Genomic DNA, 12,705 nt, shown 5'->3' with positions numbered 1-12,705 from the left:
TAGCAACAAAGAGCTTTTCTGATTTGAGCAAAGTGGAAATGTGTTTTCTCATATTCCTGTATTTTAATGATCTAAACCTGCAGTTCTCAAACCTTTTCCAACCAAGACCCTCGTTGAAGTCACCACGGTCTGCCACGGTCTACCCCACTAATGTATTATTTATATATCGTAGAGTACAGAGAATTCAGTCAGCAAACAGCTTTATATGCACAGAGAAAACTCACTTTTTTTTTAATAATTAGCTACTACGTTTTGGTTTCCACCACTGTTAAATCAATAGCATTAGTCTCCCCAGCTATTTCTACCATGCTATCAGAAGAATATAAAATATAAAATAAGTAAATGTATAAACATCAGGTAGGTTAGATTAGATTAGAATGAATTAAACAACAGCACAGTTTTATTCGATAGAATATTTATTTTGCAACTGAAGTTTAATAATACATTTAGGATAAATAATTTGCAACTGCAGTCTTAGCACATACAGCTATGCAATCCATTGTAGATTTTGTTTTTTCTAATTCAGGATATGGAGTATATATGTTATAAAATCAAAAGCAAAGTGCTGCAAAACCAAAAAAAAAAAAAAAAAAAAAAAATCCCTGAAACCCTGAGTTTTTTTAAACAATGACAAATAAAGCAAGAAATCACCTAAATATATCTAGATACAGTATATTACACAGACAAAGAAAACATATTGTTGAGGACTGTTTCCATTTTAAAGCTCTCACCAATGGCATGGCATGCCAGGACTGCAGACCCTGTTCAATAGCTCAGTATAAAACTCTTCCTTACAGTACTGTGCTGGGTCATATGAACAGACTTGAGTTTCCTACAATCTATCAGCTGGACTGCCAACAGGCTTTCGTTCCATTTATTGTACACTATCGGGTGAGTCACCACTGAAGCGAGAACCTCGTCTGGTTGAGTCAGGGAGGTTAACCCTGCTGTTATGTAATCACTGTAATGCCAAGCTTCACTGAATGATTTGCTCCAAGTAGATCAAAGTAACTACTTGGTGTGTCTCAGCATGTTCTTGATGTCTCGTTCAGACTAGAAAGTGTAGATGGTAAGATAGCTGTTAACAAACACAGTGGTCTTCGATATAAAGATTTAGTATTCAGGTTTTTTTTAAATATGTAACTCAGGGGTGTGTAATCACGGTCCTGGAGGGCTGGTCCACCCCAGGTTTAACAGGTTACAATAGCAGAACTACTTCAGAGTCTGGACGGAGGTTCAATCGGTTCAATTACACAATTTAGTACAGGGTTGGAACAAAGACCAGGAGAGGAAAGCCCAATTTAGGACAACCCTGATGATAAGAGTGATGCTCTTGTTTGCAGTACTGGAGAACCTCAAAGTTACCCCACATTTACAAACAGACTGGGGAACAGGGCTCCTGGCTTATACCAGTTACACAGCTCTCCTGGCTTATTCTTCTTATTGCTTATGTAGCTCTCTCTGGAACAGAATGACGCGGTTTAGCATTTTATTGCAAAAAGCCCACTCCAGATTTGGTTGAGAACCAAAAAAAAAATAATCAAATGACAAGCAAATATGTTAGTCAGTGGGGTATCTGAGAAATCCAATGTACGACGTAGAGAGAGGGCCTGGAAACATAGTTGCGATGTTTTGCATTTCAAAGAACACGCAATGGAATGCAGACGCCTATTCCAGCACACAGTGACACAGGGAAGTGACTGTCACAGCACGGAATCACAGCGTTTGAAAGTTCTTTTGGAATGCATTTGCTGTAGCTCAATTATTCATTCCACCTTGCCCCTCAGACTGCAGTCTGTGCTTCTGTTTAAGAAACACGACACATCATTCCTGATTGCAGAACAATATAGCTCACATCACTCTACAAACTGTCTTAAAGCATAGGCTTGTTGTAAATTAGTTGTGAATGTTTTGGGTTTTTTTTTTGGCAGTGAATCGTAACTCCCTCTCTCGTTTTGATTTGCATTGGTGGTGTAAGACAGTCGCAGTTAGCGCTACCAGACGCGACACGATTCTGAGCCGTGGTTCATGGTCGAACTATCTGGACAGTTATAGGCTTTTCTGAACCCTTCAAAGTTGCTCATTGCACCAATAACCCTAGAAAAGAAAAGAAAACAAGGATCACACTTTAGTTTAAGGATACATTAGAAAAAAAACCTCAATAATGCCTCTACAAATATATAAACACTTAAAGCTATTAATAATATAAGCAATAATGTAATCAAAACTGTACATAATAAGGCTGTAATTCCATCAAGGGGTTCTGGTGGCATATAAACCTTGAGAGTGCAAAATCCAAAGATGGATTTAAAGTCTGATATGTACAGTAGGTGGTGCCGTTACAGAAAACCTGATCATTTTTAACATGGCATGTTTGAGCTTTACATTGCAATAATAAACTGCTTTTCCTCAATCAATAACAGGTTCTCACAAGAACACATTCTGAGATGTCAACAGGTTTTAAAAATCCAGCAGCTCTTCATAAGTGTACCTGAACTGAGGAGGACTATGAGCTCCACTCTGAATCTGGTCTCTTGCAGCTTCTGGTCGGTAGGCATTACACCTCACCTGGAAAACAGTTTTTGAACATATTATAGAAAAAAAGAAACCCGATGGCACTCTATGAAATTACCTAGTCAAGAAAGGAGAGAAAAACGGTTTTGTACAGTAGCGATATATTTTTGAAACAGTAATTTATAGAACGAATACGAACATGGCCATTGTAGCCACAGAGTACATTTCAAGAGAGCAGTTCCAATATTCAAATATCGGTTCTAGCACTAGGAAATTGTCAGAACTTACATGTGCAAAGCTGAGGAAGAAGAGCTGGTTATTTGTTAATCCAATCCCAGGCAGGAGAGGCTCATCTTTCCCTGATCTCTCCTCATCAATCCATTTCCTGTAGGCCTGAAAATAAATGCACATGTATTTCAGTTGGTGCTGAACTCACTTGGTCATTTCACCTAGATGTGACCCCAACCCTTTCAATGACTTCTTTCCTGTCCTTAACCAATCAGCTGCTTCTCCTATTGACTGACATGCTTTCAGCCAGTAACATGCTTTGACCCAGAAGACACTGCTGAGGTAATATGACCCAGGAAGTGCATATTCAGAAACCATCGCTAAATAAGTTTGAAAATTGATTCTATACACACACACATATACACTGTATATATATTTTTTTTATATTTCAAAGTCTTGGTTAGCACTTCTTTAAAAAATAATATGAATGAATCAGCACAAATACCCTGAAAGCTTCCCTGATCCCTCCATTATCTGCAATGTTCTCTCCCAGTGTTCTCTTCCCTTTTACCTGGAAGACAAAAGAAAAGGGTCATGAATTGTAACAAAGATGCTGCAGAACTAGGAACAGTGCTAGAGGTGACCAGCTTCAACCAGCAGCCTCAATCGATAATCTCTATCACTGTGCCAGTCCTCAGAACCGGATCCTGGACTAACCTGAGTGGATCCTGTTCGCTACAACCACAAACTGGCAAGAAGGGTCAACACACCCATCAAGACACTCCAGTCCAGTCCAGTCAACACACCCATCAAGACACTCACATCCAGTCCAGCTCCCCGGTGTTACTGCTGTCAGTACAGATTCCTGTAGGAGGACTCTAATCAGCATCAGACTCATCCCAGGGAAATTCATTCAAGACCAGCGCTCACTCAGGGTATAAGTACAGTATAAATAATGAACCAAGAGAAGAAGGACCCCTGTGGCTTAAACAACTGCCACGTCTCACTCAGCTTCTTTTTAGTTCCCAAAACACGAGAATAGGGAAAGACACATGCAACCAAGCAGCCTTCATTCGTGCCCTTTTAAGTGCTGAGTGCATGGAACACACATTCTAAACGTGTTGAGAATATTAAAAAGAATTATGCAAGAACTCCCTCCGGTTTTCCAGTCTTTGCAGGGACTGTGTGGAGAACTGCTCTCCCTATCCCAACTTATAAATGAATGCAAAAGGAAGACATCAAAACCCAGAGCAAGGCAGTGCGGTGGAGCAATGGGATGCTGTCTGACAAAGCAGAACTTTGTTTCCTGTGTAAAACGGTGTACAGCAGCAAAGCTTGATGAATCCTTTATGAGATAAGACTGCAGCTGAACTCCACCCACTGACTCACAGCTCCTTCGCCAGCGTTTGCAGATTGCTGCTCACTGTAACATATTGGATAAGTACTTATAAAAGATTACCACAGTACATTGTCCCATGGTTATATTATGCATTTACCATATTCTTTTGCCATATATTTTTTTTAATATGCTTAATATTGCTCACTGGGTTTCAGAAAGCTTACCTACTCCTTACAATGCTTTCACTATGCCTCACTCTTTGATATGCTCTGCTTTTAAAAGTTATCTTACATTCAGCAAGTTAGTGGGATACATACATTCAAGCCAGCTTCCTTCCAGTGGTAAGTGTTGTACTGGTTGATCATGCACTGGGTCTTCTGGTTGAAGTTTGCAATGGATGTGTTGGTCCACCACTGATGCAAGTTTCCATCCTTGTCATATTTCCGACCTTTAAAAAAAGGTCATTCCGATTACCTCTTTGGAAGAATCTTAATCTCTGATAACAGTGGCTGCTGAACCGCAGACGGCGTATGCCCCAGGCAAGCTTCTTAACAACTACACAAGATCACGTATTAATGAGAAATATTCAACTGCAGGCAAAAAGCTGGACTAATGTAGTATCTTGTGCTACCCACTAGGGAGAAATGTGTAATAGAGAAATTATGCAGTTCAGTACAGGAATGCTGAAAACTCACGATGCTTTACTTATGTATAGATTTTACTTTCATGTAATCCAAACCTACTGCAAACAGAACAAAACTACGCTTGACACAAAACTGGCATTACCGTCTGTCTGCAGGGATTTCTCTGCCTGCCCTCGAAGGGACGATGGCCGGCAGTTCATCAGTTCTTTAACGGCTGATTTCTCATGGGACCGTGTTATATTGCCCTTTTCATTTCATCCTTTGACTGAACCTGTTTTTCACAGCTTCTCTGAAATGTCGCTGTATGCAGGGATAGCCGGGATGGTAATAAGACTCTTGCACAGCAGTTTGATCAGTTCCTAGTTTTACTATGTTTAATAAGACACACCTGTGCTTGGATCGCTAATGCAGCTACTGCTAAACAATGGCAGTCAGCTGATGCAGGCCCTTCACACATCTGAAGAGTGTAAAGAACATTCCGAATTTAACAGTGCAGAGGGGTTCTGATTTAGGGCTAAACCTGATAAAGCCCAATTTTCACTCCCCTGCATTTTTGAAGTTAGGGTTAAACTCAATTTCAAGAAAGTCAAGAGCTATTGATAACACTTTACATGAGTCTGATGCAAAAAGATCTACACGTTAAGTACATTGTAAGTATGCATAATAATATTGTAATGTAATGTCAGTGAAGTAGCTACTATGTAAATGCACAGTAATGAGACACTGAATGTAACATGTTACCAGGCTAGTAACCTGACGGTTCTATTCATTAATGTTGTGTAGATATTAGAGATTGAGGATTGATTTTCCTCAACAACGGTCAACATAAAACTATATCCCTTTTAATTAGGGTGGAAGTATATAAAAATGTAAAGCTTCTGATGTTTCATTTCTTAGGATCTAACGCTGTAGAACCCGATTTCACGCCTACACGAGCAAACAAACATGTCTTGACTTTGAGGCATACAAGGTGAGTGTCAGCGTTTTCTATATCTCTAGAGCCTGTGTTTGTTGACCTCAGCACGCTCTCAGAACTCTGAGGCCTCATTAATTCAGGGCTTGACCTTGAAGCGCTTCATTGTTAAGTAGCTACCCAATCAGAAATCAATGCAACTGAAACTGGGGCAAAGGATTTTTGCTCTTTGTTACAGGAAAAATTGTCAAGCCAGATTAAGCGAAAGGACTCTGGGTCAAACTGGGTAGATGCAATGATGATATTAAGCGAAAGGACTCTGGGTCTAACTGGGTAGATGCAATGATGACATTAAGCGAAAGGACTCTGGGTCTAACTGGGTAGATGCAATGATGATATTAAGCGAAAGGATTCTGGGTCTAACTGGGTAGGTGCAATGATGGGTGTACTGTATCTGGTAGAGTGTATCACAAAGATTAGAGTTTCATTACCCTTACCATTGTTATCAAACCCATGTGTGAGCTCATGTCCAACGATCACTCCGATAGCACCGTAGCTTAAGGACCTGCGGATCAGAACCAGGCAATGCAGATGTTATACTGTAGGCATCTCTTACATTATACTTTACATAACTGTAACTATAGATCTTAGCTTAACACTTCTTACACGAAGATTTGATATCCTCCCCAAATGGACTCCAGTGGTAATTAGGTGGTAAATGCTATTAAAGACCACCCATGAATACTGGGAGAATATATTTAGAAAGCTGAGATGTGTGTGGAATTCCTGAAACACAAATAACAGTTGCTGCGATAGTCGTGAATGGGCTGTTGCATACAGAATGAGGCCTCATGAATTGTGGTTCTGATTGACAGTTTATTTTTGTATTTATATACACAGCAGTGTGCACATTTATTAGAACACCCCATTGCTTTTGTTGTTTTGATTTGTTGTGCATATGAAATCAAGCCACTTTAATAACTGAAAATCTGGGAAAATTTTAAAACACTTTATGAATTTAAGAGGCCACACATGCAATTCGTTTTCATTTGTAAGAGAAAAGGAGCACATAGCCATACATGGTAAAATGCAGGAGACTTTTTAGAAGTTGTTTAATATGCCTAATTAAAGCACAAAGTGGTCTAACATTTTCACAAAAGAGTGTCTATTGTTTCTCTATCACTGATTACTGACCACAAATTATGCAAGTATATATAAAGTCCCTATAGAGTCCCTATAGAGTCCCTTGACAAATCAGTTTGAAGCTAGTAAGGCTAAAGTTTTCCTACCACAGGAGTAGCATGTAACTCTAACTGCATTGTGTGCTTGTGTGGGGGGAGTGGGGGGGGGGGGGGGGGCCGTAAACAGTTCTAACAGCTATTCAGAGGTAAAGTACACTATTATCTATGATGAATATGACAGTCGGGGCTCAAGGTGCAATCAATGCATGGCCTTTGTAGGCAGTAAATTACATCTTCCACATTTTTCAGATGCAGATAAACCAAGACTCTTGACTGGGTTTGTATCTGGCTCTGCTCACATATGAAAATCCACGGCAATATTAAGATAAATATAACATGTATACCATCCATGGTTCTATTGTTCTGCACAGAGCTAAGAAAGGTGGCACATTTTGTTAATGGCCTTACAAAACTCCCCAGTATTTTGTGCACTCAGCTTGACATGGTACAATTAAGCATTATGATCTACCTGTCAGGAACTATAAAGGTCCCAATTAATAAGCCTACGGAGTGCAATTGAGCTGAATTAGCATTCGCCTCTAGGGGTTCAGCACGGTACAACATATCATATGATGATGGCATTAAATTGGCCACCGGCTTCAAATATTAAAAAAATATGCAAGTAAATGTCATGGAGAGTAATGGTTTGATTATATTCTTCTTCTCAAATCCCCAGACAGTTACATCTTCTGAAGTACTGCAAATAAAGCAAACATGTACCAAATCTACTAACACCACACCGTTCAAATTGGAACTGGGAGTTGTTATATTAAGCCTTTTTATTCTGTATCTATATTTAACACCTGCATACAACACCATTTTTGCTTTTTTTCAGTTTTGCAAATTATTATTTTAGGCTGGGAGCAGAATATCTCATTTCACAAAGGTCAGAGTCCAATTGGACCTGGCTCTGGAGGTGAAAGCAGTGCTTTAATTAACACTTACTCCAAAGTCATACAATCCAGGATTCAGATGCTCTCAAGTTCTCCTGCCAAATTATCTTCAATGGCAATGCAGTGGCACAACAACGGCAAGGCTATGGTTCTGAACTATGCTGTGATGCCACATGGGCCTCTGCAATGCAGAGCCATTGGTATTCTAATATAACCACAATGGCATGCAGGGAAGAGACACACACGGGTGATTCACTGCAGTAATGCAGCGTGGTACCATATCAGCCACAGTGTACTCTGCAATGGGACCTGTTAACAGTGCTGTGCCAATAGCTTGGCTAAGTATTCTTTTTAATATTATAACAGGATTTTTCATGCTTATTTTTTAGAGAAGGACTCTTTACAAAATACCCTGCAAGCTTTTTTTTTCTTTTCTTCCTTCATTGAAACACATCAGCTTTAGATAATGCGCATGAAAGCAACAGAGCAAGTAGTTGTGTCAAATCACCCGTGTTAGAGGATGCAAGCGTACTGCAGGAGCCTGTATTATTATAGGAGGCTGTGTGGTTCAGTGGTTAAAGAAAAGGGCTTGTAACCAGAAGGTCCCCGGTTCAAATCCCGGCTCAGCCACTGACTCATTGTGTGACCCTGAGCAAGTCACTTAACCTCCTTGTGCTCCGTCTTTCGGGTGAGACGTAATTGTAAGTGACTCTGCAGCTGATGCATAGTTCACACACCCGAGTCTCTGTAAGTCGCCTTGGATAAAGGCGTCTGCTAAATAAACAAATAATAATAATAATAATTATATTTCTGTTTGATCTCTTACCGAGGGTATTGCATTCCCCAAAAGAAAGGCTTCTGAAGTTCTCCAGCTGGAAACCCTACAAAATAAAATAGTTAAATATATATATAAATATATATATTACATATTCTTTAAAAATGCCGTAATCATCGTTATGTTGTGTGTATGTACACTGTCATTGCTCATGTGGTTACATAGTAATCATAATGAATACTGTATATACAGTGTGGGTACAAAACATGCTTGGAACTGCTAACAATTTTTCAGCAAACTTTGCTGAATGTAGCTTCAGTATTAGCTTAAAATCCAGGCACGACAGGCCATTTAAAAGCTGTCAGAGACTGCTCATACGTCACAGTCTAATGTCTTTTAGTATTATAAATTGCTGTCATACGTCACAGTCTAATGTCTTTTAGTATTATAAATGGCTGTCATACGTCACAGTCTAATGTCTTTTAGTATTATAAATGGCTGTCATGACAGGTAAGCCAGCCAACGCGTCTCTGTTTTAGTTTGCTGGTATTCCCACGAGAGTCTGCCAGGTTTTGAGTGAGGACAAGAGATTCTCGAGTTGTCGTCTTTCCCACCCGTGAACGTGTTGAAATGACATTGAACTGACAGAATAATAATTCTCTCTGAAGCCGAGGGAAGTCAGATTCTGTTTCTCTTCGCATGATTTATATAGATCAGCCTGATGGAAGTTTTGTATAAATCAACCAGTTGCTTCTGCAGTTGCCACAAAACGTCCGAATGTTGCCTGTGTTTAAATAGTTTAAAATCTAACATGCCTATAGCAGACTACTCAGTAAACCCTGCTGAGTCCAAACTGACCTGTAATCCTACCAAGATATCAAAATGAAATGCATGCTGGCAGCAGTTGTAGAAACTGACAGAACAAGACTGCTTCATTCAAACCTGTGTGTTGGGTGGGAGCTATGTGACGCTGAGTAACTAACACACCCACTTCTGGTGACTCTCTTAGATTCAGAGATAGATATTCTGACCTGGATGTAATAGCTGTTGAAAGTTGTGCAGCATCAACGCAAGCCGAATATGCTGCTGGCGATGAAGTTAGAAAAAGACATCATCTTTATCGGTAGCTGCTGCTTGTTAGTGGTGGCAGCAGCTGAGGACGAGGGGTTAACAGGAATACGAATACAGAACGCAAGTTGAAATAGGAAATGCAATTTTTTTACAGCTTTACGGAATTGCAAATATCACCTTGGTATTATAGTAAGTTCAGCAAGAGTATCAGGCTGGTATTTAACAAGGAATCAAATGTAAACCACGAATGAGTACTACTGGATTTTTCTAATAGGAAAAATAATTCAAGGACGATGCAAGCTGCTTTTCTCTTTCCGAACAGGCAGTGAACTCAGTCAGTGCTGTCACTGGGAATGTGCTTTCACCCACCTGTCTGCCCAGCTATCATTCCATTAACGAAACACCAGCCACTCGCTGCCCATGCTGTCCATCACTGCCTATCAGTAAGCAATCTCTAAAGCCTGTGATTCAGGATGAGTCACACTGATAGTAGGCACAAAGAGAAAAGGGTATACACACTACAATGCACTGTGTGTGTGTGCGTGTGTGTGTGTGTGTGTGTGTGTGTGTGTGTGTGTATATCTCTATAAATAATATGATATATAAAACAAGTATCTTCATTTTTACAATTGTCCTAATTCAAATTTTAAGTGAAAAGTAAGGGCTTTTCTGTGGGTTTTGGTGGTTATTAAGTAGACGGAATCCTTACTTATTTAAGGGAAGTGGAATACATTAAGCTTCAATTAAGGGATTAGTCTGTAGGAGTATGTAAGGTTCCTTCATTATAATTGAGGGGTGATTTTTGTTTTCATGGGCAAATGCATGGGATTTTAAATGATTTTCATCTCCTAGATACACAGATATAAATGAGGTAGTGTGATTGAAATGTAAGGCAGCAAATGACTAATTCACCATCTGCAGAAATGCCTGCCCTGAGTTCATGAGAAATGCTCTGAGGCACTCACAACAGGGTGCACATCAAGTCTAGCAGATAACAGTCTTCTGAGCGGATACAATTCCAGAACACACCAAGTACACTTCATGCATCTACTCTAGTTACAGATATCCACCACACTCGCTTATTCATCAGCTACCTGGACTTTTTGGTGACGTTTATTATTTGCATATGTTTGTAGCTCTACATAGCAGACATTGAATAAAGGAGTAAGATTGTGGCACTGCTGTTTCAAAGTATGCACATGGTTTGTGGCAGAACCCTCAGTGGCCATGCAGGCTTCTTTCAAGCCATTGCAGTCCTGGACCTTGTTCCATCCATGTCATGTATTATTGAATGGAGCAGTCCACAGCCTTGATCCAGTTCAGGTCTTGATTGCACTTAACTAATTACGGACCTGGCTGGAACAGGGTCCTGATTCTGAATGTACTAAGAGAGGCTCGAGTGTGCACCACTGCGGTACAGTGCAGGTATGTGAAGGGCTGCAGCTACAAGTGAAGCGCTCGATATGAACCGGGAGCAGACAGCTTCCTCATTCATTCTCAGCGAGTAAACGCCAGCCTCCTAGGAATACACAACACTAAGAAGAAGAACAAAAAAAAAGACACAGATCCTGAGCCCCAGAGAAATCGAGCTGTTTGAGTTTCTTTGTGAGTAAAACTGGTCAGCAACGGTCTGTTAATTTTACATTTCTGCCCATTACAGCTAATAGGCTAATGGAGTGTTTATCCAGGCCCCTGGCATGGGATCTCTGAGGAGGTTTCTCATCCTGTATAAAATATCTATGTCAGACAGCAGGCTGTAAGAAAGGGCCACATCAACTTAATGAAGCAACGGGGTTCGTTAACTTGAGCAGGAATCACGAGTAAATGGCATCAACAACAGAAGTGAACTCAGACAGCAACTCACAGGATAACAGAATAATAAAGAAAAACACTTTACACTGGTATCTCGAACAACACGAATTGCAATGTAATAACATGGTTGTTACGGCTATACGGTCGCAGCCACAATGCAACATCATGCTCAGTTACAAAATGAAAAAGGTTGCCAGTTGCTAGCGTCGTTTGTAATTACACTGTATTAACACAAGAGGCTGTGCATGTACGATGTAACTACACATGCAGCAACAGTGTACTTACAGTGTAGTTAGAGACACTCAATGTAAAGAGTGTTACCAAGTCTTACAGCAGCTTTATAAAGCAGCCCAGGGCTTCTGAGAATATACAACCAGGAATAGACAATATTTTTATTAAAAGGCGTCTCATATGGGCAAAGGGTCGGAATGCTGTAAATTGAAAGAGATATACATGAACTGCTTATTTATCCTTTACTTATAAGTGCATATAATGGCATATATGGGGTTTCCTAATCCGCAATGTATTCATATAATAATAATAATAATAATAATAATAATAATAATAATAATAATAATAATAATAATAATAACAGGTATCTTCACTGCTTATGTTTAGTTTATTTATAAATATATTGAAATGTTTGGACTCTAATAGGATTGCCTTATCCACAGTACATTCATTTTGGAGATGTAATGACTTTCTGCACAATTGGCAGAGGGCACCTCAGAAAGAGATGCCAGTGTCTTGATACCTCTTGGCATTCTGTCAATGCATTCTTGTGCAGAGGGGAAAAGGCACTGAGAGCACCATGAAAAGAATCAATCCACCACCGACGAGAAAACAATATCCACTGATCTCAGACTGATCAAAGAGCATGGCAGACCCCCTGCAGGGAAGACAGATAATCGCTGGTAATCAGAACCCCTTTGTATTATTCAGCATCGGCACAGCCACACTGGATCAGAACCCTTTTGAATTATTCAGCATCGGCACGGCCACACTGGATCAGAACCCCTTTGAATTATTCAGCATCGGCACGGCCACACTGGATCAGAACCCCTTTGAATTATTCAGCATCGGCACGGCCACACTGGATCAGAACCCCTTTGAATTATTCAGCATCGGCACGGCCACACTGGATCAGAACCCCTTTGAATTATTCAGCATCGGCTCACAGAACAAAGACTTTGAGACAATGTCTCCCGCTCACAGAACAAAGACTGTGAGACAATGTCTCCCGCTCACAGAACAAAGACTTTGAGACAATGTCTC

General features: G+C 40.1%; 1 protein-coding gene across 2 annotated transcripts in view; it reads right to left on the bottom strand.

The window, feature by feature from the left end:
• Positions 1–390: 390 nt before the first annotated feature.
• LOC117405309 (phosphate-regulating neutral endopeptidase PHEX-like) overlaps positions 391–12,705 on the bottom strand; it is a 34,806-nt gene continuing 22,491 nt past the window's right edge. The window contains exons 16-22 of one of the 2 annotated variants that reach the window (XM_059030774.1): positions 8,599–8,653; positions 6,136–6,203; positions 4,399–4,529; positions 3,248–3,313; positions 2,803–2,907; positions 2,492–2,568; positions 391–2,097 (exon numbers count right to left, since the gene is read on the bottom strand). In XM_059030774.1, the coding sequence (XP_058886757.1) occupies positions 1,995–2,097; positions 2,492–2,568; positions 2,803–2,907; positions 3,248–3,313; positions 4,399–4,529; positions 6,136–6,203; positions 8,599–8,653 (605 nt within the window). In that variant the 3' untranslated portion in view covers positions 391–1,994. Of the gene's footprint in view, positions 2,098–2,491; positions 2,569–2,797; positions 2,908–3,247; positions 3,314–4,398; positions 4,530–6,135; positions 6,204–8,598; positions 8,654–12,705 lie in introns of those variants that run through there. The other variant, XM_059030775.1, reaches the window with a different exon arrangement.

This window comes from Acipenser ruthenus, chromosome 9 (genome assembly GCF_902713425.1).
Source record: "Acipenser ruthenus chromosome 9, fAciRut3.2 maternal haplotype, whole genome shotgun sequence".
NCBI lineage: Eukaryota > Metazoa > Chordata > Actinopteri > Acipenseriformes > Acipenseridae > Acipenser > Acipenser ruthenus.
The sequence above is the reverse complement of the archived record's forward strand: the minus strand, read 5'-3'. Positions and strand labels throughout refer to the sequence as shown.